The 26,593-nt window shown below is 37.8% G+C and overlaps 2 protein-coding genes across 4 annotated transcripts in view; one reads left to right on the top strand and one right to left on the bottom strand.

Moving 5' to 3' along the window:
• The first annotated feature begins 315 nt into the window (after positions 1 to 315).
• PMPCB (peptidase, mitochondrial processing subunit beta) lies at positions 316 to 15,371 on the top strand. Its single transcript, XM_019744552.3, has 13 exons — positions 316 to 581; positions 1,641 to 1,781; positions 2,542 to 2,628; positions 2,991 to 3,120; positions 7,946 to 8,144; positions 8,530 to 8,609; positions 11,213 to 11,325; positions 12,104 to 12,247; positions 13,110 to 13,270; positions 14,128 to 14,213; positions 14,294 to 14,382; positions 14,521 to 14,596; positions 14,679 to 15,371. Exons 1-13 carry the CDS (start codon positions 321 to 323, stop codon positions 14,741 to 14,743), a joined length of 1,632 nt encoding a protein of 543 aa, XP_019600111.3. The 5' UTR covers positions 316 to 320; the 3' UTR covers positions 14,744 to 15,371.
• DNAJC2 (DnaJ heat shock protein family (Hsp40) member C2) overlaps positions 14,951 to 26,593 on the bottom strand; it is a 29,528-nt gene continuing 17,885 nt past the window's right edge. For all 3 annotated transcript variants that reach the window (XM_019744551.3, XM_019744550.3, XM_074340621.2), the window contains exons 6-17: positions 25,877 to 25,957; positions 24,903 to 24,968; positions 24,337 to 24,428; positions 24,138 to 24,259; positions 23,589 to 23,738; positions 20,803 to 20,891; positions 20,660 to 20,729; positions 19,073 to 19,257; positions 18,198 to 18,298; positions 17,972 to 18,079; positions 15,368 to 15,522; positions 14,951 to 15,117 (exon numbers count right to left, since the gene is read on the bottom strand). In XM_019744551.3, the coding sequence (XP_019600110.2) occupies positions 15,043 to 15,117; positions 15,368 to 15,522; positions 17,972 to 18,079; positions 18,198 to 18,298; positions 19,073 to 19,257; positions 20,660 to 20,729; positions 20,803 to 20,891; positions 23,589 to 23,738; positions 24,138 to 24,259; positions 24,337 to 24,428; positions 24,903 to 24,968; positions 25,877 to 25,957 (1,294 nt within the window). In that variant the 3' untranslated portion in view covers positions 14,951 to 15,042. The remainder of the gene's footprint in view (positions 15,118 to 15,367; positions 15,523 to 17,971; positions 18,080 to 18,197; positions 18,299 to 19,072; positions 19,258 to 20,659; positions 20,730 to 20,802; positions 20,892 to 23,588; positions 23,739 to 24,137; positions 24,260 to 24,336; positions 24,429 to 24,902; positions 24,969 to 25,876; positions 25,958 to 26,593) is intronic.

Here is a 26,593-nt window from a genome sequence, read left to right on the forward strand (position 1 = left end):
AAAAAAAAAAAGATAAGGTTTGTGAAGTGTCCATCATTCAGGAATTAGTGGCCTCACCAAGAGCCATTTCTAAAGAATGAAATGAGCCAGACTGTAAAGAGTTGAAGAGTGAAAGGGGTTGACATTGACACATCCTTCCCTCCCCTCACTGCGTATGTCTATCCCATTAGATGCTTTCTTTAAGGACCGTCAGTTGCGGATCCTATTCCGTTTTTCCAATCAATTTCAGCCACCAATGGGATGACGCCTCCAGATTCGTGCCTTGCACGCCATAGGCGATCGAAGTAACTGATGATACAGGGGCTTCTACAGTCTCTCTAATGCGTATTATTTGGGGTCGACCACTCAGAGCCATGCCCAGGTCCACAAGCGCTTGGAGGAGTGTCATTGCCATCATGGCCACCAGGTGGTGTCCGTTTTCTCCTCTGGGACCAGGTCACGACCCCGGAAGCACATCCTCCACCCAGTGCCCTGCAGAGATGGCGGTGGCGGCGGCGGCCCGAGCTGTGCTGCTGCCCGCAGCGCGTCGGCGACTCTGGGGCTTCACGGAGAGGTTCTTGGTCCGAGGCGCTGCGGGACGGGTGAGCGTCCTTCCACTTGCCTGGGTGCGGCCCTGACCGGGCCGGGCCTGTCCCACTGGTCCCCGCCCGGCGAACTGGAGTCACGGGCACCCGACTCAGCCTCTGGCGTCGGCCCCGCACATCCCACGGGCAGGTCGGGCCGGGTCTTCTCGCCCGGGACCCGCGGGGCACCCGGCGGCCTGGGACGCTGAACTCCCGCCGGCGCGGGGCTGGCTTTGGACACCTGCTGCGCGTGACCTGCCACTGACGTGTGGGATGACCCTGCTTCCCGGCCCCTCTGCCCACAGTTACTGAGGGTCATTATAGAAAGGGCGGGTGGATTACTGAGAACACAGTGGTTGCAAACTGGGAGAAATTAAAAAGTGAAGTGGTTACTGTTTTTGCCTAAGACAACTTCATCCTCAGCTGGGCTTGCTGGAATACAGGGATAGTAAAAGCAAATTTGTCTGTATACGCATTTTTCTCATGAGAGCCTCTAGTTTTCTCCAGCGTATGTGGGACTTTTATGTTTAAAGGAAAAGTTTAAATATTGTGGACAGGCAAATAGTACATAGTAAACAAGTCAGCCAAATAGAGTCAGCCAGAGTACATATTGAGCATCTACCCTTTTCCCTATCTTCTCCTTTTCTATCTTTCCCCAAACATTTTGCTTTTCTAAAGCAGTGAAAATCTCAATCTCATTTCTGTGTTGTATGTATAGGTATTTTAATATTTTTCTCTCGCTTTCTTGGCTCTCCTCCCCCGTTTGTTCCTCTCGTAATGACTATTGAACATTTCTAGGAGAGGTATTGAAACAAAAGTCGTTTTTCTCTGAACAATGATAATAACTGCTCCTTTTCCCGAAGGGAAGGGCATGCTTGTAGGCATGTTTCTTTAGGAGAGTGGTTGGTTAAGGAAGGAAGGTTCTTAGGAGGGGCAAAGGCTGGATTCCAGTGGAACAGAAGTTAGGGAGGAAAGAGTACTTTATAGACAGTCTCTTTGAGAAAGGTTTGGTTTTTTAATCCACATTGACTATCAGAATAATGATGTGTTTTGCTTCCTCCCTCCACCCCCACCCAGTCCTCATATTTTGGAGGGAACAGGTTGAGAAGTACACAAGCTGCTACCCAAGTTGTTCTGAATGTTCCTGAAACACGAGTAACTCGTCTGGAGAACGGACTCAGGGTGGCCTCTGAAGATTCTGGGCTGTCAACATGCACAGTGAGTGATTCAGGCAACCACTGTTTGAGTGACTCCTCATGAGAAGAGACCACATTGCTAGTTTTCATCTAAGCTTTTACTTGGCTGGTGGTGGAAAAATAGTGGCAGTTATTTTGCCTTGACAGGTGACTTTCACTTGTGAATCTTCCAATGACGCTGGATGCATGGATGCATGTTCCATGTTTAAATGTCTGCATCTGATTCTTGTAGCCTATAATTATGTTATTTATTGTTAGTACTGGCAATAGTAATGGGAGAGGTACATTTCCTGGGCTACTCTGTGCCAGCTGTTTTTACATATATTGTCTTATTTGATCTTTAAAGCAGTTCTTTGTAGTACTAGGTATCATCACACCCATGTTACAGTTGAGGAACAAGTTCAGAGAAGTTAAATGGTTCTGGCCAAAGTTACGCAGCTAATACATGACACAGCCAGGATTTGAACCTAGGTTTTCTGACAACCTCTGATGTTCTTTATACTGTAGTTGTTAATGGCTGTAGTACAAGTTGGACTAAGAATCTGGGTCCTCGGTGAAGCTGGTAATTAGATTATTCGTAGCATCCAGCAGGGCCTGATGACCAAAATTTTTAAATCTCATAGTTCATAGGAATATGCTGTCAATATACTCAAATCAAGAAAACTTTAGTGTTAAGACTAGAAAGCATTTGTCAGAAAAAGGAAGGAGCCTGCCCCTCCCCCCACTGGCATTCCTCCAAAAGAAAGAAAATGATGCTTTACTTGTTCCTTGGTTGTATTAAGGTTGGGCTCTGGATTGATGCTGGAAGTCGTTATGAAAATGAGAAGAATAATGGAACCGCTCATTTTCTGGAGCATATGGCTTTCAAGGCAAGTTATAAGACCTATTTTATAAAAAGGCATTTTTTAAAAAGCACAAAACCTCATGCTAAGGCAAAGAGAACTACTTCAATATATAGCATGTTTCATTTTTATTATTTTTCAAATCTTTTTTTGTCAGAATAATATCTGAAATAATTACTGATAATTGCTCTGCATGGTTGAAACAAGGATTTTCTCTTGTGATATTGGGGTCATCTGAAAGTATACCATGATTTCTGAAGCCTGATTTACCAAATTTGGTCTTTTCATGAACCTGACAAAGACTTATGTCCTCATACTCTTGTCTGAAGTGTTTAGAACAGATGAGGGATAAAGGAAGGTATCATAATTTTTTTCCTCTTTTATTTCAGGGCACCAAAAAGAGATCCCAGTTAGATCTGGAACTTGAAATTGAAAACATGGGTGCTCACCTCAATGCTTACACCTCCAGAGAGCAAACTGTGTATTATGCCAAAGCGTTCTCTAAAGATTTGCCAAGAGGTATTGTTATTTGTACTGCAGATACATACTTTTCACAAGAGTTAAGAAATAATTTAGTACTGTTTTTATTATGTCTGTTATGAAAGGGTGATCCCCAGAATGTGAAATAAAGTGAACCAAATTCTGGATGAGGGGGCACATTTTTATTTTGTTTCTCCCAATATGACAATGATATCAAATATTTTTAGGCTGTAAGACTTGTGCAAATCAGACCCTAGCGCTCTATTCAAAAATAATACTTCCTCCAAAGCCATACTTGTGTAGTAAAACACTTGTTTGTATTTATTTGTTACTGCCTACTGTTTTTTTCCCCCCTCACTTTACCCTGTTATCTGAATTTTTTATTTTTATGAACCTGAATAGGTTTTATATCTACTGACCTCTGGGCTTTGTTTTTTGAACAAAACTTGCTTCTTTGTTGTATTTGCACATCCTAGTTCCTCATCCTGGATTGCTCTTCTTTCTTAACTTCCATTAATTTGTTTTTTTATTCAAACTAAAAACAAAAACAAAATAGTTCACTCATTTCTCCCACCCCCTCCCTATCTCTGACAACCACCAGTCTGCTCTCTCTATGAGCTTGGGTTATTTTCTGGGGGTAGGGTGGGAGGGTTGCACATATAAGAGAGATTACATGGTATTTGTTTCTCTCTGGCTCATTTCACTTAGCATAATACCCTGTAGGTCCATCCATGTTGTTGCAAATGGCAAGATTTCATTCTTTTTGTGGCTGAATAATATTCCATTGAATATGCATGCCACCATTCATTCATTCATTCATCAATTGACACGTTGTTTCCATATCTGGGCTATTGTAAATAATGTGGCAATGAACATGGGGGTGCATATATCTTTTTGAGTTAGTGTTTTTGTTTTCATTGGATAAATACCCAGAAGTGGAATTGCTGGGTCATATGATAGTTCTATTTTTAGTATTTTGAAGAACCTCCATACTGTTTTTCATAGTGGCTGCCCCAATTTACATTGCCACCAACAGTGCACGAGGATTCTCTTCATAGTCTCACCAACACTTATTATTTCTTGTTTTTGATAGTTATTCTAACAGATGTGAGGTGATTTCTCATTGTGATTTTGATTTCTATTTCCCTGATGGTTAGTGATGCTGAGCACCTTTTCATGTACCTGTTAGCCATCTGTCTGTCTTTGGAAAAATGTATATTCAGATCTTCTGTCCAGTTTTTAATTAGATTGTTTTTCTGCTATTGAGTTGTATGATTTCTTTATATATTTTGGATATTAACTCCTTATTAGATATGATTTGCAAATATTTTCTCTGATTCAATGGGTTGCGTTTTGTTGATGATTTCCTTTGTTGTGCAGAAGTGTTTTAGTTTTAGGCAGTCCCACTTGTTTTTGGTTTTGTTGCTTTTGGCGTCAGAGTCAAAAAAAACCATCACCAAGACCTATGTGAAGGAGCTTATTTACTGCCTGTGTTTTCTTCTAGGAGTTTTATGGTTTCAGGTCTTAGGTTTAAGTCTTCAATTCATGTTGAGTTGCTTTTTGTGCGTAGTGTGAGGTAGACTGTCCTTTCTCCATTGTATATTCCTGGCTCCTTTGTCTTAGATTAATTGACCATATAAGCGTGGGTTTATTTCTGGGCCCTCTGTTCTGTTCTATTGATCTGTGGTGTCTGTTTTTATGCCAACACCAAACTGTTAATTACTATAGCTTTGTAATATAGTTTGAAATCAGGAAGCATGGTGCCTTCAACTTTTTTCCTCTTTCTCAAGATTGCTTTGGCTAATCAGGTCTTTTGTGGTTCCATACAAATTTTAGGATTAATTGTTCTATTTCTGTGAAAATGCTATTGAAATTTTGATTGGGATTGAATTGAATCTGAGATTGCTTTGGGTAGCATGGGCATTTTAACAATATTCTTCCAATCCATGAGCATAGAATATCTTTCCATTTATTTGTGTCTTCTTCAATTTTCTTTCGTCATTGCCTTACAGTTTGCAGTGTACAGGTCTTTTACTTTCTTAGTTAAATTTATTCCTAGGTATTTAATTCTGTTTACTGCAACTGCAAATAGGATTGTTTTCTTAATTTATCTTTCTAATAGTTCGTTATTTGCATATAGAAATGCAACAGATTTTTGAGTATTGATTTTGTATCCTGCAACTTTACTGAATTTATTAGTTCTAACAGTTTTTTAATGGAATTTTTAAGATTTTCTATATAAAATATATCATCTCTAAATAGTGACAGTTTTACTATTCCTTTATAATTTGGATGCCTTTTATTTCTTGCTCTGGCTAGGAGCATTTTTTTTTTTTTTTAATCACTGGTTTGCTACAAAAACTTTTGGCCATCAGATGCAAAATAAGCAGATGTTCACTTACAAGATTATTAATTATTTTTATAACAAAATAGATTTTATTTTTGTAGAAATAAAATAATTATTCTGACAGCATGGCAGTTTGTTGTAGTTGTTTGTGGAGTGTTTTTAATTTCTTAAAGGAAAGCTATTACACAAAACATTTTCCCAGTGGTACAATTAATTTAAAAATTTAGCAGTTTTAAGTACTAACCAGTGAAATTATTAATCTTTGAGGTCCTAGTATAGTTGTAGTTAATTACTTTGGAATTTTGGATCCCTAATAGGCTTTCATTAATAATGTTTGAATGAGACGTTACACAAGTACTTTTGTATATATTACATTTTGTGTATATATTATCTTACTTGATCTGCATAGTAAGCACGTATTTGAAATCAGTGAAGGAAGGAGGTGTCTCCACTTTGCAGTTGTGGAAATTGAGGTCCAGACTCTGACTTGCCCAGGATTGTATAGCTTAGTAAGTGGCTTACTGTATCTTCTCACTCAGATTAATGGTGCCAGGTTGCTTTGTCAAAATAACAGCACAATAACACCAAAAACTACCACCTACAGATGAAGTGAAATTTTCATAAAATAAAAATTTCATGGTAGTCGAACTTCTGTATTAAAATCAATAAAAATAACAACAGTGGAGGGTGTGTTGATTTGAATTCACAAATCATTGGTAAGGTTTTTGATGATTTCCTGAGAAACAGTTTTTGCCCCAAGACTAGTTAGGGACTAAGAACAAAGGGCCAGGCCAGGCTACTTGAAAGGGTTGTCATTTTAACCTGTCCCTCTATTTGTTTTACACAGAGAACAGCAGGGCAAGCAAAAATGGACTAAAGAAAGGAAGAGAGAAGTTAGAAGACTTTTTCTGTTCCCCTCCTCCTGGCTTCTGGCTGGGAAGGACAGCCCCTGCCAGTGGGAGTGGAAAAGCAGGGGGGCTCTTTAAGGAAGTCAGAGTGGAAGTGCTCTTGAAGCAGCTCCCTCTTTGGGGGGTTGCTTGTTTTTGTCCCCTCAGTTGGGTGAAGCCTCCTGTATAATTAGATGTTCATAGACTAGTGGTTTCCAAACTTTTATGATCATCAATCCTTATTAGTAAGAGACTTGATCATATATTCTCAATATAGGTGTATTTGTCAATTAAATACATGTACCAGTGTACTAACATATAATATATAAATATACACTAAAAAGAAATAAGATTTTGATTAAATCATGAATATTAGGAATTATGGGCTCGCCGCTTTGGCAAGGCCCACACTAGACTACCAGTCCCGTATAAACGAGGGTCTGCACACAGGACTACGTGACCTCCTATCTGTCTTTGGGGTCTTCTTCACTCATCTTGGCCTCTGTTTCCCTTGTCTGGACAGATGGATTTTATTTGGTTTTACAGATAATTTTTTCCCTTTGGTCATGATCTCAGCCCCAGCTTATTCAAGCAATATTTTTTGTCATTTTGGGCAGTCTACAGAGGTAATTAATTACAGGAGCTCCTCGGTATTTGAACATAATTGCATCTGAGACAAGGTCTCTTAGAGTGAACTTAAAACAACAAAAGTTTACAGTGGAGTTAAAAATGAAACTAAAGCTTATAACTTTGTTTTGTATTTACTACAATTTAGATTGTGATTGCAACTATGTACTAATTCAAGAATAGGTTGGGTTTTTCTTTTTTGGAGAGGTATGTAGTTTTTCTGATAAAATTGCTTAGTTAGCATGATATCCTTCAATTCATTTTGGCTTTTTGCAAATTAGGGTCATTTTTATGTAAATATTTGTGGATTTCATCGGTTTTTCCCAAGGGCCATTTTTAATCCTTTGATAGTCACATGTATCTCTTGGGGTGCCTGTCCTTTTCTTCAGAGGTTAACTGCTCCAGCTCTTTTAGATCATTTATCAGTGATTTTGGTAATGCTAAGAAGTTAGCCAACAGTTGAGTAGATGGGTGGGAATAGACATGGGGATTAAGGTAAGTGGGGAAGGATATTGCTGAGGACACTAATTCTGGAAGTTGTTCACTGGGGGCATATGTTAGATGAGGATGATTCTTGGCTTCTATTTTAGCAGCCTCATTGCTGTGGGAATTGGGTAGTAAATAGTTGGGCGATATGGACTCTGCATTCCTAGATAGTCTGATGAATATGGATAATTTTCTACTTTGTAATTTTCATACAATTTATACATGCAGATTTCTGTGACATTTTTGAAGTGGTTGTAGGTAGAGTCATTAAGTGTTGTGAGACCTGGCAGATTTAGGAATTTTTCCAAGCTCTTCTATATCACAGGGCTTGTATTTTATAATTTTAATATTGTCCCTTTAGGTACATCGAATATATGGAAACATTTGTTTTTTCCCAGTTTAATCATTTAATCAGTATTGAGTGATGGTCAGTATCGTGGTTTCCGATGCTAGCTTACTAGATTTTAATAATGAAAATTAAGATTCTTAGTGTTTCTTACGTTTTCTTTTGAATTAGCTGTAGAAATTCTTGCTGATATAATACAAAACAGCACATTGGGAGAAGCAGAGATTGAACGTGAACGAGGAGTAATCCTTAGAGAGATGCAGGAAGTTGAAACCAATTTACAAGAAGTTGTTTTTGATTATCTTCATGCCACAGCTTATCAAAATACTGCACTTGGACGGACAATTTTGGGACCAACTGAAAATATCAAGTAGGTGTAATTCTCAGATTCTTTTTTTTTTTTTTTTTGAGAAAAATTTGAGTTGTGAAAATTAACATTCACAAACATTCAAAAAGTGTGTTTCAAAAAGTAATTCACCACCCCCATAATCTGAATGAAACTATTATAGTTAGCTTCACTTTAGCCCCACCTAACTCCCAGGTGTGTGGGCACCTTACTGCTCCTGGAATAAACAAATGATGGTATCTTTTTTCTTGATATAAAAAAGTTGAATTCGTTGATACTTCCTGCCAATACCCCTTTTCTGACTGCATTTAACTTAGCATACCTTTAAGTACCTAATTTCAGGCATATTAAGTGAAGATCTGTGCTTTTTAGCTTTCTTGTCATGTTGCTTTTCTTACCCCATTTACAGATCCATAAATCGTAAGGACTTAGTGGATTATATAACCACACATTATAAGGGGCCAAGGATAGTCCTTGCTGCTGCTGGAGGTGAGTTGATTTAAATTTCTGTAACTGTTTTGAACAGTTATTAGTGATGTCCTTATCAGTTTGATCTGTTGGGAGATGTGCTAAGAGTATTTACAGAGCAAATTGTTCAATATGTTGTGTAAGGGGAACCAGACTTTCCCTCCGTCTTCTCTTTAGTAGAGTTTTTTTAATAGAAAAACATATGGGCCTGTAATACACAGATAGATACACAGAATGGAATTCATTCAGAATGGAATGTAAGAGAAGGGTACGTGAGTCAACTGGGAGATAGTGACACCTGGAAGTTAGTGTTCTATAGTTTGGGAATCTCGAGATTTGTAAATTATTTCTTAAGAACCAACTTCATCTTTGATCAGGCATGGAATGAGTATGTTATGTTGTTCATTCTTTCATTTGTTTGTTCATTCAGTAGATCTGATTACTGAGCAGGTGAAGTGCATAGGGAGCCATGAGAAGGTTTAATGGGAACCCAGACATGCAGGGGCATCAGGACAGGGCTTCTCTGGGGACATGGTGAAGCCAGTGAAGGAAAGAAAATTCACATTAGATTCTGCTAGACTTCCTGGCAGTCTGAATTTAGGCAAACAGTACATTTTATTGGTTTCCAGTTTTGTTTTCTCTTTCTGGCAAAGTGAAGATAGATGGAGTGTAAATCTTTTGTGTTAGTTTTTCTCCCTTTAGAAATGACAATAAATTAAAATTCTAGTTGCTCTGGATAGACTTCTGAGCTAATTACTTGGGAATAATGGAGAAGGTGAAAATGAGGGTTAAATATCTTAAACATGTTAGTCATTGTGGCTCTCAGCTAAATCCTGTTACCTTTGTACGGCTCGCAGTGCACTCGGAAATTCTCTCGGGAAACGGGAAGACTGTTGGTTAGATGGGACCTCAGCAACCAAGCTATCTGGGATGTCTCCGCCATTGTTGGTGGCATATGGACACAGAGGGTTTTATTGTGGCTCCCGAGTTCATTTCGACGTTGCTAAATTTGGGATATCTTATAGTTAATGGCCTGTTCTAGATTAATTAGCATTTTGTCTTACTGATACATAAACGATGATATGCCTTACAACAGTGGCATCTTACAAATCAATGAAATAAGTCAGACCTAGCTTCACTAATTAAAAAAATGATTGGCTCCCCTGTGTTGTAGAGAGTTAAGTAGAGGTGGTGTTGGAGCAGGAGCTGAGGCCAGCAGGGCTGTAGGTGCAGGTAATGTGCACATTCGGCCTTTTTACTCTGCTCGTCACCCTTGTGCCACCAGGGTCTTCCTGGTTTCATCACCCTCTGGATTGATACCCAAGGAGGCTCTGACACACAGGGATTCTGAAAATGTGCAAGCATACGCTGTCTTGTTTTGTACCACAGATGTTTTGGAAAACATGGGTATAAATTGTGCGTTTACATTCTAATTGAATGTTTCATTGTCTCATGGCAGTATTTTTTAAAGCACTTGCGCATGCCTAAATTTGTTTTTTAAGTTTATGTTTGTGTTTAAGAATCCTTCGTTGGTTGAATCTGTTTGGTTCCTGAGTTTGGATAGTAAGGGATACAGAATCTTAAGTAATTCTCAAGTTTCGGATGGCAGGTAGTGTGTGTTTGGATAGCTGTGGACTTATATTCAGAAATTTAGATGAAATTATTCCTTTTTTTTTTTTTTAAAGATGTTTTTATTGGGGAAGGGGTACAGGACTTTATTGGGGAACAGTGTGTACTTCCAGGCCTTTTTTCCAAGTCAAGTTGTTGTCCTTTCAATCTTAGTTGTGGAGGGCGCAGCTCAGCTCCAGGTCCAGTTGCCTATTGCTAGTTGCAGGGGACGCAGCCCACCATCCCTTGCGGGAGTCGAGGAATCGGAATCGAACTGGCAACCTTGTGGTTGAGAGGATGCGCTCCAACCAACTGAGCCATCCGGGAGCTCAGCGGCAGCTCAGCTCAAGTTGCCGTGTTCAATCTTAGTTGCAGGGGGCAGAGCCCACCATCCCTTGTGGGACTCGAGGAATCGGAATCGAATTGGCAACCTTGTGGTTGAGAGCCCACTAGCCCATGTGGGAATCGAACCGGCAGCCTTCTGAGTTAGGAGCATGGAGCTCTAACCGCCTGAGCCACCAGGCCGGCCCCAAGATGAAATTATTCTGTTCTTGAATTGATAGCAGATTTCAGAGAATGAAGCATATCTGCATATCCAGCTTTCTTTAGGTGTTAGAGCTCATATTTATATTCTTTTCTACTTTAAAAACTTGTTGAAAAATGACTTTTTTTTCCTAATTTGCCTTTGAGGACTTTTAATGACTTTGTATTTTAACATGATTTTTGTATGGAATGTGGTATTTTCAAGCTCTTATTATCCTTGGCTGTGAATCCACTGGTATGTTGATGGAAACTGTTGATTGCTGGACAGAATGAGAAAGCCATGCAGCCCCAAGCCTTGTACCACCACCGGGGGAAAGTGCTGAATGAGCTTATTACTCTTCAACATGCGAGTAGTTCGTGTGGAACCTGTATCACATTACACCACCTTGAGCTTACTGTAAACCGAAGTACTGGCAGTTGTCTGCTTCAGATTGTACTGCTACTAGATACATGAAATATTTTCCTTTATTTAGGAGTTTCCCATGATGAACTGCTTGAGTTAGCCAAGTTTCATTTTGGCGACTCTTTGTCCACACACAAAGGAGAAATGCCAGCTCTGCCTCCCTGCAAATTCACAGGAAGTGAGGTAGGCAAGACTCCTGAGCCTCCCTAACCCTTTGAGTTGCTTGTGTTATATTTATGAATGAGTGTACAAAATGCACATATTTCTAACGAGCAAAATGGAAGAAACCAAAGGCTTAAACTGAAACAGACAAAGGGAAGAGGCTGGACTCATTTGCTTATATTCCTTCCTATTCCATGTTATTTAACCAGCTATTTTTCCTCAGGAAGCAAGGTTTTAAGGGCAATGTTATAATTTGGTCTTTTTGAGCTTTTCTTTGGCACTATGCACATTTATATATTGTCAGGTATAAAAGTAATCTTTTATTTTAAAAACACCCTAAATTTTGACTTTCATATCCAGTGTACTGTCAGCTAAGTTCTTCTGCCCACAGTACCTTTTGGGGGTAGCTGTTAAGAACCAGCACTTGCAGGGGATCTGCTGCTTGTCATTAGAGCTTTGAGCCTCAGGAACGATGCTCAAAGTAGTATCTGGAAAGAGGCCTGTTGGCAGTTGCACAGAACTGTGGCATTGGCAGTACAAAAATAAGCCTATTGTGTGAACATTAGCTTAAATTTAGACAGAAAAATTCAGGTCAACGAACACAAAAGGTTGGTTTCTACTAGTGAAATAATGCAGTCCTCTGACCAGGTCACCACCATGTGCTGGCTAAACAGTAGAAAACAAGAGTCATGGGGAGCATTTTAACTTTGCCATTAATGGGACTGGTGAGTTTGTTTCTTTCTGTTAAGCATGTTATGTAGTGGTAATCTTAACAAGAGTTTTGTTTTATCTTAACTAGATTCGAGTGAGGGACGACAAGATGCCTCTGGCACACCTTGCCATAGCTGTTGAGGCTGTTGGGTGGGCACATCCAGATACAATCTGTCTCATGGTTGCAAACACACTGATTGGCAACTGGGATCGCTCTTTTGGAGGAGGAATGGTAAGTGATTTTAAAAGTGGTTTTCCATAATAATGACAAGATAGAACTCTGTACTATGAATTTTGACTTTTAAAATATAAATTGTTCCTCGATTGCATCTTAGGCCAGACATATATATTTTTTTCTTTTGCCATAAAGTTTGTAAATGGCATAATTGGCAAAATTTGAATAAGGATAGAATAATATGTTAATATCAATGTTACTATCCTAGTTTTAGTAATTACACTGAGGTTAATTTCCTTGTCTTTTAGAAGTGCACACTAAAAAGTATTTAGCAGTAAAACGCATCACATCTGCAACATACTGTCAAATAGTTGAAAAAATACATTAAAGAGAGTGATAAAGCAGTTGTTAAATACATTAAAGAGAGTGATAAAGCAGTGATGTAACAATTGTCAGGGGATTTGGGTAATGGGAATTTTTTTTACTGTTTTTGTAACTTCTGTAACTCTGAAATTACTTCAAAATACAAAGTATATATTTGTATTCAAAGATTTCAACAAAATGTATTTCATATTAGGTTTCACATGCACTATAATTTCAAATCTTTAAGCATACATAGCCAAGAGCTCTACAGACTGGGTTAATAATAGTAATGTTATTATTTTCTAAGTGGGTGCAACTACTAAATTACAGGGATTCATTGCATTTATATTAATAATTTCTCTGGAAATGCATTGGGCTGGTAAGAAATGTATAATTCTTAGTCTCATTGAATTTTAACTTTATTACTGAGACGTTGATAGATAAAACTGAGAACCTTAGCCTCTTACGGCATTCACTATTTGCCACATAACATTTTTCTTTCTGGTAATTTGGACATGCATACCTACAGTTCTCATGGAGTTTTTTTTCCTTACAGAATTTATCTAGCAAGCTGGCCCAGCTCGCCTGTCATGGCAACCTCTGCCATAGCTTCCAGTCTTTCAACACTTCCTACACAGACACAGGATTATGGGGCATCTATATGGTTTGTGAACCAGCCACTATTGCAGACATGCTACATGTTGTTCAAAAAGAATGGTGAGAAAATAATTTAAATCTTGCCTAGAATTTACATTTTAGGCTAGTTTTCTCTTTATACTGTTAATGATTTTTTGATGTTATTAGCATTTAAGCAAAAGAACAAGACTGAGCAATAACAACATATTTTTAAAGATCACAGACGTTTCTTCCAAGTCTTATGTGAAGCTGAACTGATTCATACTACAGAAAAAATATTAAGACGATTGCTTTAGAAAGGAGATCCTAAAAGCTTAAAATGTTTAAATGCCAACTGGAAGTTTGGAAAGTCTCTCTCTCTAAAGTTATCTGGCTTGGAAAGGCAGTGTTATGAAAATGAATCTGAAGTTGCCATTGCTAAAAAAGTGTAGTGTCTTATAGTCTAGTACCTTGAGACGAGGCAGAAGGGGCCACAGCTTTTTGGAAAACTTTCCTTTGCCATTCTTAAATGGCTTACATATCTCTAAATCTAGCTGACTGGGTTGTAATTATTAATTTAATTATTAGGTTTTAGTTAACTGATTTTTTTTGAGCAACCAATGACCCACAGACCTATCCTCTAGCGTATCAGATCCTGATAGATGGGGATTCGTGAAGTCTCAGAACGATTGTAGCATCATAATGTGGTCAGCCTATTTTTATATTGTAGTGAACCTCTGCTAGTCATACCATTTTTCAGAAATTAACTATACCAGGAAAATAATCAGTAATAGTTTAGCTTTTGCTTAGCTATCCGGATCACTGGTAACTTCAGGTATTTACAAGTTGAAATCATAGTCACTTATACATTGTGGAGCAATATGTAGAATATGACCTATCTTTCTTGAGGTCATTAACTTAAAACTATTTGATACGGTTTTTTCCCCAATGGTTTTTAGGGTACGACTCTGTACAACTGTCACTGAAAGTGAAGTCGCACGAGCCAAAAATCTTCTGAAAACAAATATGTTGTTGCAACTCGATGGTAAGAATAAAGACTAAGGTCTATTTTCATGTGGTCGATCTATATATCCCAATACTTAGTTTTCCTTTCTCTTTAAACAGGTTCCACTCCAATTTGTGAAGATATTGGTAGGCAAATGTTGTGCTATAATAGAAGAATTCCCATCCCTGAGCTGGAAGCAAGGATTGATGTAAGTAGTTGTTACGTACTATTGGGTCTTGTGTAAAAAGATTCTTGTTACAAAAGCTGAAATAAATCCCGCTTTAACTCTAAAAAATTTCCAGGTATAGAATTTGTCTTTTCTACAAAAAACGCTTCTCTATTTCAGGCTGTAAATGCTGAGACAGTTCGAGAAGTGTGTACCAAATATATATATGATAAGAGTCCGGCTATTGCTGCTGTTGGTAAGCCCGGCTCCTTTTTCCTGCACAGAAAGTTGGCTAAGTACTTTCCTTCCAGTCACTTGTAACTGTCTTTAATCCTTAGGTCCCATTGAGCAACTACCAGATTTTAACCAGATTCGCCGTAGCATGTGCTGGCTTCGTGATTAAAATGCGCCTGATCAAAATATTTTGAACATAAGTATTTATAAAATTAACAGAGACTGGCAAGTTTTAAGCTGTCGATTTCTGAAGAAAATAAAAATGAACTTACACACTTGGAAATTTGAAATACTTTTGTCAAACTCTCAAGGGATAAGACCACCACAAGGAATGGTAGATCTCTGAGAAATGATGTTGGAACAGCATACTTTCAAATTGTCACCATAAGTATAATTTTAAGAATAAAAATTTGTATAGTATTTTCAGTTTTATTATAAAAATGTACACACAACGAAGATTGTCATAAGTCATTTCCTGGCTCTGCTTGCATTCAGTACTTGCTCTTGAGCAGCTTTCTTTGCTTTTACCATCTCAACAAGTTCCTAGAAGGGAGAAAAGTATAATTTAAACTAAGTAGTTGTCAGAATTGGCAGACATTTCTAGTGTTTGTTGTAAATATGTAAAACATTCAAATTGGATAAATCTACAAATAACGACACTACTGAACAGGTTGATTTTACCAACTGCCAGAGCTAGAAAGTTTCTAAGATTGGTTATTTCTTTCTAATGACTGCTGTGGCCCCGACTACTGTGGTTTTGAAATAATCCATTAAACTCGACAAATTCTACAACCTTATATCGTTTCATGCAGTCCTTCTTTGTCCTGCCAGGCACTGCTTCTGCTATTTTTTCCCATCTTTCAGGTGTATTAGCTGGGTACGTTTTCAAAGCTTGTTCCAAAAGCTTCTGTTCTTCTGTCGTCCAAGGGGTGAAATCTGTACATGGCCCTGTAAGAAAAATTTGTATTTGAAAATCCTAATTGATAGAAAATGTCTTGGAATACTTTGCCAATGAGTCTTTTGGTGCACGGGTACATTCCCATTCAAATCTGTGATGTGTAATTCTGAATAAACTTTTAGAGATGAGACACATATATAAACTTCTAAGTATTAATGAGAGGGAGAAAAAACTTCAGATAGCTTACATCCCTGAAAAATATCTCAAAGGCTTTTTTAAAGCACCGTAGGAAACACCTGCCTTATATTGCTGGTCTCTTACAACCTAACATGAAACTCACCGGTTTTGCTTTTTCAGTCAGGTTTAAATTATCCAGTTGGGCTGCTGGGTTCCAAAACACAATCACAGGTCATTTAAGATTTCTGATAAATCTAGTTCCTTATAGGATAGTGAAAAGAGCTACCTCATAGTTAACAAACTTTTAGCTGGGTGAGGTCCTGGAAACAATTCTCATTTTACAACAGAGGAAACATGTCTTGCAAAATTAAGCCAAGCGTCCAAGGTTTCAGTGCTGCTGAGGCAAGGTGAGCTTAGATTCTGTGTTCTAGTGTGGCATTTTTACCTCATATGCTAAAAACTAGCGGAGCCAATGTTAAGCACCTCCACTAAACTAAACCTTTTGTGTTTGAGAACACATCCAATACACATATCTGAAACAAATATATTTCTTCCAAAGGACATAAATATTAGACATCCCACTTCTGTAGGTAAATGTTAAATGGTTCAAAAGCTGAACTGTTATTCTGCGTTAATGGACTGCTGGCAGTTTTATTCAGAGCACGTGGTGAAAATGCAGGAGCACCTCTTCTACCAGCAGTCTGCTTACTGCTTGAAATTGTCCTACCAGGGGAAGCCTAGAAACCAAAGTCACACACACACACACACAGAGTGACGAGTTAAACACCACCACACACCTATTCAATAGGCAGAGAACTTGTATCTGAAGGCTGATTAGCAGCTTTTTTGAAGTCAGTTTATAATTACAGGAAGTTGTTAGTGGAATTTCCTTTCATTGGTCTGAAGCCTACATTTAACACCATTGATTTAATTTCCTCTCTTGGAAAAAAGATGGAAATGACATGTAATTATTTTCTGCTGTTCTCCAGTTACTTCACAACACCGAAATAAATGGAACATGTAATGCTGTAAAATTCCTATGAAAAATCACTGTTCAAAAAATGGTGCCACCTTGCTGTTTACTGGTGCAGCTGAGGGGGGCTTGTCCGTTAAACCCATCAAAGACGTAAAGGCATCATGTCCAGATACCCTCACTGCCAGTCACTGCACAACCATCAGTGTCTCCCTCCAACATGGAAATAAGCCCGATAAGAAAGGGCTCAGAATGGTGCACTCACACCTGAATGCTGTATGATATTTTGTGCAGGACCTATGGGAGGAAATAAACCCTTTAACAACTGCCCTCCAGGTGTTCTACAACTTCTACTTTGTTACTTCTTTCTTGAAAGAGCCAAAATAATGCCCAGCCTCGACAGAAAGTCACCACTGATTTTTACAAAAGAATGATTTTTTTCCTCTTTATAGGACATCATAAATCTCTTGTAGTATTCAAACTGGAATTTTGGGATAATAAACCAGACTTAAGAATACAGGAAAACGGGGCTGTTAAGAACACGGACAGGTTATCTTGTGAGAAGAGTCAAGGCTATTAGTTAATCCCAAAACATTTGGAACTGCTTTGGAAAGTGTATCCAAGATTGGCTTAGTTTAAGTGAGAAAACATTGGTGGTACACAAATGAACGAAGTGAAAGAACTTTTTCAAACTTTGTTACCAACTCAAAAAAAAGTCACATCCCAAAACACACACACACATACACACACACACACGAACAAAAGTTTCACAAATAATACTTATAATGCTCTCTGATATTTTCTATTCATGAGCCATTAAATACACTTCATGAGTCAGTTATGAAGGAACCCTGGGCGGTCTGGGTCATGATGTACAGTTTGAAACCCACTGGTCTAGAACAATCAAATTAGCTAGAACACCCAAAGATAATCTCAGCAGTTTTTAACTTTTTATTTTGAAATAGTTATTCCTTAAAAAACAAGGACATGTTCTTACATAATTATACTGTGTTTTTCAAAATCAGGATATTAACCTTGATAAAGTACTACTATCAAGGTCTGTAGTCTACAGACCTTATTCAAATTTCAGTTGTCCCAATATCCTTTAGCACTGATTTGTAAAGTCTGGGAAACAAAACAAACAGGACCCCTCCCCTACTCGCATCTGAAAGGGAAGATTCTTGGTGGTAAGCAAACCTCTGAGTGTCCTGAAAGTGCTTGCTTTACATCTTCCTGCCTGCTAAACAGTATTTCCCCATCATTCTGAACACAGACCCTAAGTCTCGTATGTTTTCACGCAACGTAGAAACGTGGCCAGCGAGCATTTTCTACTTACAAAATGTAATTACCTTCAAATCGTTCTGAAGGTGTTGCATTGTCTGCTTGAGGCACCACTCCATGTTCTTTTTTAAATTTATCAAAAGCTTTTTTGTTTATGTCATCTTTTTGATGAGGGTCTGAGAAATGAAAAAATGTAAATAACAAATCTCATGTATTCTTTCATGAAATTGCATAGATTATTTTAAAATACGTATTCAAGATAGCGGAGAAACTGATTTGGCAAAACTAACTCACCAAGTTTTTGAAGACTTTTTGCTTTGCCGATAACATCTTTGGCGGTTCTCTTGACTCCAGAAGAAGAATGTATGTTCATGTAATTAGCAATAACTTCCCATCTACAGCAATTGATAACGATAATTAAGAAGAAAACCAGAATGACCCTTACGTTTTTAGTGCAGAAGGCTGAGCTGTAACATCTAAATAATTAGTTCTAAATTGGTGGTCTAATTGTTTTTACTGCCCGGACTATAGTACTTGCTTTTCATATGTTTAAATCAACTGTATATATCTTGGTTTCAAGTTTGTACAAAACTTTATAGATTGTGTACAAATGAACAGAAATAAAACCACACATTTGTGTATTGAAATGTTTGGACACACACTTGAGGTAAACGATTCTGAAAACAGCTTTAGTTTCCTCATCTAAAGAACGAGGGATGCTGGATCTCTTAAGGCTTGAGTTCTAAACTCAAAACTTTGCAACAGGCTCGGGTTTCAGGTGGGAAGCAACAACGAAGGATTAAGACGGCAAACTTAATCAGTCCATAGTACAAACCATGGTGGAATAAGCCAACATAACAGTCAAGGCTTATGTCTCCTGATCTTTCATTTCCTGAGAAATTGATGAAGCATCCTGCTGTGTGTACACGTATGTATATACTCTTATGTATGTGTATTGGTGTAATAAGTTGGTAAGATTAGTAGGTTCAAAATGTCTTCTGCTTTTTACACTTCCCACTGTGGCACAGAATTTAGTGGAAGGCGGTCTGTCTAGACTGCAGCGTATCTCAGGAAGTTTCTGCTCTAACCAGTGCTGTTATTTGGATGCTTGTCTGTATTATCCCTAGGCTCCAGTTTGTATTGAAGAGAAGTTTCAATAAAACCAGTACCTTGAATTTGTTCCAGCAGGGAAGAGGTTCACAGCTTTAATCAGTAATTGCAGGTCATCTTCTGACCAACTTTTACTGCCATTTCCACCGCCACCAGTTGATTTCTCTGCATTCTTAGATGCTTGTCGCATACGAGCCTCAGCTTCCTCTTTCTCTTTTCTAATTTGCTCATTTACTTCTTCTATCTACACAAATATCATAGGTGAGTCAGGACTTAAAGCATCTCATTACTCCACACTTCCATTCTGGCTGGGGGGTGTGGTTCCCACTCAGTATTATCCTGACAGTGACCCTACACTCCTCCCAGGCCAACCCCCAAACCCGCATCAGCTTTTCACTCTGGCTTTTCCTCCCTCTGGCTTCTGGGCTGCACATCTATCTCTCTGCTTGAAGAACCAAGAGCCACTCAGCCTGACCTCCCTGTTTTTGTATCATGGCACTTCCATGTGCCTTGGGACACTACCTGTCAAGTCTCCAGGGACTGGGTTGTTCCCCCACAAGGCCATTTCAAACCTCTCACATCTACTCATTTATTCTCACAAGAAGGCAACGGCACAGCAAAGTGGCCTCTTACCTTGAAGTTCTACCCTTTACATTGTCACTTCAGTCTATCTTCAAACAAGCACAAGTAAAAAGAGAACTTTTACTTGTCTTGGTTGCTTGTCTGCTGCTATCCTGGAGTCATGTCAGCCCCTCAGAACCAAGTCCCAACCATTCCAATGAGTCTCAGCCTCACTCTCACAGCCCAAGTCCTGGCAGTCAGATTCTTACACCTACTAATACATCCTGCCTCCCAATGCCACATTAAGGGTACAATGTTAACCTTTTGGTACTCAAAGATCTGCAGTAATGGAAACCAGTCACCACAGTATTAAAAACCTGCTTCATTTGGCACTGCTCCTCCTAACTTCATCTCCCCCTAACTGTGTACTGCTACTAGTACTTTGTAGTTCATGCTGTCCCCGACTTTCATTTTCACTGTGCATGCTTTCGGGCTGGCTCAAACCCTTCCCTGAGCGCTCCACCCTGGAACTGGCACTTCCTGTCTAACCGACAGCATTTACTGTGGGACCTCCATTTTTCGGTCCTTAGGCCTTTTTTCTTCAGCATAATTGTTCCTAAACTCCTTTGTGGCAGCAATAGCATTAAACATTTCTCCAAACCACCCAGGCATAGCACTATATATACATAATAGGTACTAATACTTCTTGTCCTGAATTGAATTTCTGGGCCTGTTTTCTCATCTGTAAAATAAAAGGTGTAGACTAGACAGAACAAAGATCTCTTTTGGTGCTAAATGTTATTATCCTACAAAAATGCTCAAAGTATAGTCAAAACAATTATTTTTTCTAAGAATGATTAAAAAAAAACCACTATGATTAATATGCTAGTATACCAGAAATCAAACATTATACATGGTAACAACAATACACACTAAATCCAATTTAAATCAACAATAGTACTTAATTTAAGCAAAGCAGAGTGGGGGCCCAAAGAGAAATGAGACACTCTTTGCCCTTGCAGTAGCTTGTATATTAAGTGGGGAATTGAGTGCGAAATACAGGGAGAAGCGATGTGTTCTGTTACCTGTTTTTCCAGAGCAGCCTTTCCTACTTCTTTTGTAGATGATGTGAGTATTTCATTCAAGCACTGTAAACTAAGGGGAAAAATGGGATGAAACCTGATCCTAAGCCCAAGAGAAGACTTCAATAGCAGTTCTATAGTTATACCTTGCTAGTTCAAGGCGATCACAAAGTTTTTCCACTTCTTCCATCATTTTAACCCGCTCTGCCTCATTGTTAGAAAAGTGATTCCAGGTCTAGAAGCACAAACACAAACATTTTCATCTTGCGCCTGCTGACACTCAAAAACACATCCATAAACAATTACAAAGCGTGACACTCTCAAGAGGTTCTTGAGGTGAACAGATGGTATTCTGACCCCCAACAACCACTCTCCAGGGCTCCCAGGACTCTCCCTGACCTGCTGGCAATAAAAAGCTGTCACCGAGAGGGTAGGGGAGCAAAACACAAAAGGTGATGGTGCCAAAGACCTTTGGATATTACAGAAGTCAGAACAATTCCTCTGAGAACCAGTTAAGAATCAAATTCTATTGATGACTCAAAATCCCTTTGTTAGGCTGTTGTTCTACCTAGTGTGTGCCGAAGTGTTAAACTTAATGGGAATTTTATATATGAAATTAAAGAAAATGATAATGTGTTAAGGAACACGAGGTATTAGAAAAATTCTATTAACCAAAGATTACGCTTAGAATGGAACATTGTGATGTACCTGGATATACAAAAATTGGAAAGTACTTCCCACGCTTCTTTAAGCAGCTGCTGCTATCACTGTGTCTCCCCTTTTTCCTCATTTTGTCCTATTTAGATTTTCTTCTTGCTTACCCAAAGTCTGAAGAGAAATCTGCACTTGCATATTTATAAAACCTCTTTCAAAGCTCTCTGAGAAGGCAGGTTAATCTCAATTATATTATTAACTGAAGATGTAGGATGGCACACATTAGAATACATATACTAGTGTCTAGAGCTTCTGGACAGTCACATGAAAGATAGTTTTTCTATATATAGTGTGCATTTACGTACTTGCTGAAGTTAACTACAATGGTACAGCACACAACAATCTCTACTATAGCTTGAAATTTCATTAATTTATTCATTCAGTGCTATTTGGTAAGGAACAATACTAGTCTCTGATTCTACCAGTTTAAAATGTAAAAACATCTCTTGGACAAAATTACACTTGAAAACTTTTGGGTTTTTTGGTCAATATTTTTTACTGAAAACTATTTGAACGCAAACCATTAGTACTCACCCAAATGTTACCCCTTTATTTAGATAAGAATAAAAGCTCTTAGATCCTTAAAAACAACCAAAGTTTTAACTCCTAAAAGAACTTTTTCTAAGATAAGAATTAATTTTACACCGTTAAGAAAGCAACCAGCCAAACCAAATTGCAGCCCATTATCAGAGCACATGATCTGGTTTCTCCAACAAATGAATGGGAGAAAGATGGTGATGATAGGGGGCCAGTTACAGACACAGTTAGGAGACACAAAACGGAAGCTTTGTAATGATCTTATTTAGATCCTAATTTGAAAACTCAACTACAGGTAACCCCCGTATAACACGGCACTTCCATAACACCATTTTGCTCTAACACGGTTCGAGAATTGGGGGAAACCCTCGTACAACACGGCTTCCTAGAACACAGTTTCACTTAACTGGTTTGAGAATTAAAGAAACCCCCAAACAACATGGAGTATAATAAGAGCTTTTTTAAAAAATAAATTTTATTGGGGAATGTAGGGGAACAGCGCGTTTCTCCAGGGTCCATCAGCTCCAAGTCATTGTCCTAAAATCTAGCTGTGGAGGACGCAGCTCAGGTACAAGTCCAGTTGCCGTTTTCCATCTTCAGTTGCAGGGGGCGCAGCCCACCATCCCATGCGGAAATTGAACCGGCAACCTGGTTGTTGAGAGCTCGTGCTCTAACCAACTGAGCCATCCGGCCACCCCTCCAGAAGCTCAGTGGCAGCTTATTGTCTTCAATCTAGTTGTGGAGGGTGCAGCTCACTGGCCCAGGTGGGGATCGAACTGGCAGCCCTGTTGTTCAGAGCTTGCGCTCTAACCAACTGAGCCATCTGGCCGCCCTCATAAGAGCTTTGAAGAGCAAAAAATATCTCATTCGAAATTAGGGAAATCCCCGAACAACACAGAACATAATAAGAGCTTTAAGAGCAAAAGATATCTCATTTGAAATTAGGGAAATCCCTGAATAACACACAAAATGTAATAAAAGCTTTTAAGAGGAAAAGATATCTCATTTGAAATTTTTCATTCGAGTGTGGATGTCGTATCAGATTTGATTGCAAATTTTAAAATTAGAATTTTAAATCCATTTTGTTCATGGAATATTAAGTTCAGAGGATGAAGATAACTTGTCAAAAAGAAAATGCCCTCGGCTAATGGTACTTAGCAGGGATGACGAAAAAACCATTATTTAATACATATTAATGTTATACTTTTGGTGAAAATTGCTTTAATGAAGATATTTCTCTAAATTATAAAAATAGTGTTTTAAAAAAATTTTGGGAACCTAACCCCCTTTTTTGTACTAGTTCTTTGTTTCGTGTAACACAAATTCTCATAACATGGCATATTTTAGGAACCTAACAACTGTGGTATATGGAGGATTGCCTGAATAAGGACATTGCTAAGATAATCAAAGAGATAGGAATGTGGACGGAGTATCAGAATATTAAATACATCTTTTTTTAGATTTGATAATGGCATGACAGTTATGTTTAAAAAAATAAGAGTTGTATATTGAAATAGGCATGTGTGAAAAAAAGTGAATTTAAAAAATATTCACATTTTGAGATAAAATGTATACAGCAGTTTAATTACATTTCCATGTTATAAGAAAAGAAATATTTTAAAGTTTAATCAACAACTTGATTTATTTGTTACCTAGTTTGTGCAATCAAAGTCTGAAATACCTTGCATGAGTTTCGAAGTTTTTGCCTTTCCTTTTTAATGGCTTTCTTCTGGATATCTTTTTCCTTCTTTGCCAATAATGCTTGCTGTCTAACTTCCTCCTCTTCTTTCTCTTTTGCTAATCGAGCAGCTTCTAATTCAGCTTGTCTTTGCTTTAATAATGGGGAATAAAAATCATTTTAATAAGAAAATTAGAATTCCTAAATGCTCTATATTATTTTAAAAACTCAATCTTTTAATAAATTAAATTAGAAAAAAAGGTGACACATCAACTTATTGAAGACTAAAGGTTAAAAACTAGATGATAAAGGTCTACAAACATTTCTTAGAAATATAAAACAGACATATTAGAAATATGCGTGGTATTAAAGAAATGTATGTGACATCATGTTTATGCGCAATAAAAATTTGCCAATAAGATCCCTCTGTCAATTGTACCAACTTGTCATGATCATTCATGGTAGCACCTACTTCTCTGCTTTCAGATTATAGTTTTTAAAATAGATCTGAAGATTAAAGATTTTATGAACATTTATCAAACGTCGTCTTACTTTTTCTTTAGCTTCTTGCTCCTTCCGTTTTGCTTCTGCTTTTGCTTTCTTTTCTGCTTCTTTCTTGGCCTTTTCTTCTTCCTTAAATTTTTTTATTCTTGGATCACAGCTATATGCATTGTCTACCAGAAAAGAAGTTAATCTTTTGAATTTCTAATATTTAATTAAAGAACTTAAACAAAAAATCAATTATATTTACCAACTAAAGTTCTTATTCTGTTCATTTCTTCTTTTTTCCTTTGTGCTCTTGTTGCTCTGTTCTGCTTTTCAATCCATCTCCTCTCATCGCGACTATGAAGTAGAAAATATTGGAAATAAATATTGCTCATTGATGATATGACTGAAAAATGTAACATTTTATAAATTTCTATGTAAATAATGTCTCAATGCCATATCACTATTAACAGTAAAGCATGATTCTATCTAGTAATTTCGGTTAATATTTTTGGAACATTTATGTCAAAAGAATTTCCCTTCCTACGTAGAGAAAACTAAAATAAAATGTAGGTTAAACAACTGGAACAAGAATTTGCTGAATTGAGCTTTTTGACTATTCCTTGGCATTTTTTGGAGCATATTTTAACTACCGATCTGGCTTCATCTAGCTTAACTTGCGAGAGGGGGGATCTCAAAATATCAAAAACATTTACCACGGATACACAAAAAGAAAATATGAAAGGAAATATATGTAGTATATTTTTACATCATCACAAACACCAAAGTGCTACATAAATATCTTCCTTTATTAATGACTTACATACATACCATTCTGCTTTTTCTTTTTCTTCTTCATCTAAATAAGAAAATTCTCTCCAAGAATCAAAATTATACCTATAGACAGAAATAAAGCAAAATAAAATGGAAACAAATGAACAAACTCTCTAAAATTAACTTAGAGGTATATAATTTTAACAAACATTAATGGCAAGAAGATAAGTTTGTCTTAGTAGATCCCTCCACTCTCTTTTGGTACTGAACTAACACTATGCTCGTCTTCTTTTTTTGATGACATTGTACTTGGTATGAAAATCTAAAATATACTTACTTCCCTGAGTCAGAATCACATACCTCCCTGCCATCCTGTTAGATTTCTCTCTTGCCGAGACTTGTTCAAGTTTTCCCTGCCATCACTTTCACTTGTCTGTCAAGTCTTAAGGAAACCCTAACAGTGGTTATTTTATCTCTGGTTTGCATCCCCTGAGGGGTAAAAGCAACTACAACTGACAGAGCTAAATTTTATAATTTTTTGTTTATAGTTATGTTATGTTTAAATTTGCCAGATACTTAATGAGAAAATAGAGCACACATAATATAAAGTGGCTACTGAAGACTGTATTTATTAAAAATTAAGGGATCAGTTATGGAGATAAATAGCACTGTTCCTCCTCATGTACTCAAGTACTTTTAATAGGCAGAAAGCTAAATGAAGACATGTTTGTTTTTATCCAATTCAAAGGATTCCTTAATTTTCATTTTTACTACTGTAGTGTGTTTGGTATCTAGAAATCTGATTAACAGAGAACAGATTGAAAAAGCAATCTTAAAAGCCTAAATGTCACATAGGAGGCAATACAGCATTATATGAAAACCTTTATTAATTTCTAAACAAAGTGCTTTTGTTCAGCAAAGGTTCTGCAATTCTCTCATCTCTCCATTTATGAAGAGTCAATCAAGTACTTATTGAATATTTATCTTTTATAAAAAAATGACAGTATCATAAAATCAGTGTCTTCACTTACCAGAAAGAATAAAATGCATCTACATCTTCGAATGATGAATTCATATCACCAAGTTTAGGGACATTTTTTTTATTTGACCATCTGATATATTAAAAGAAAGAAAAATTCAATGCAAAAATTCGGTACAAAAGTTCAACAAACAAATTTATTAAAAACCAACGACAGTTTTTACTAATTCCCTACAATCTCCCCCTCTTGAATCTTCTACGACTAGTAAGAGATGGAGCTGGAAGGTCAGCAACGGTGTGATAAACAGAGGACAAGCGTGGACAGGGTGGGACAGAAAACGATGCAGCAGTGTTCTAACCATCAGTTCTGTAAGTGACAGGGTTGTAGCAGCTGCCACGCTGGCTAGGAAAAGTAAGCGCTAAGCCCCTTTTCCCAAGCTCACTACTCCTGCCCCTAAACAGGCAGTACAGAAGCAACCTGTAGACTAGCCTTTTAAAAATGTTACCATGCGCAGGGGGCACAGATTTCCACCTCCTTATCCCCACCACCTTCCCCCTAAGAGGCAGACTTTGAGGTTTAGCACTTCACCCATCACCTCGAGAAACAATCAGAAGGCTGCTTACTGACCCATGTTTTCCACCCTATGAAACCATTCCACAAAAATATATAATACATTATTTTTACCACCTTCAACACTGTTACAAAACAAATGTGAGGAAAAAGGGTGGAAGAAATATTAGGCTGCACCAAACTTCTAATCAAAGTGGT

The sequence above is a fragment of the Rhinolophus sinicus genome, chromosome 4, assembly GCF_057876585.1.
Source record: "Rhinolophus sinicus isolate RSI-liver-muscle chromosome 4, RSI-T2T, whole genome shotgun sequence".
Classification (NCBI taxonomy): domain Eukaryota; kingdom Metazoa; phylum Chordata; class Mammalia; order Chiroptera; family Rhinolophidae; genus Rhinolophus; species Rhinolophus sinicus.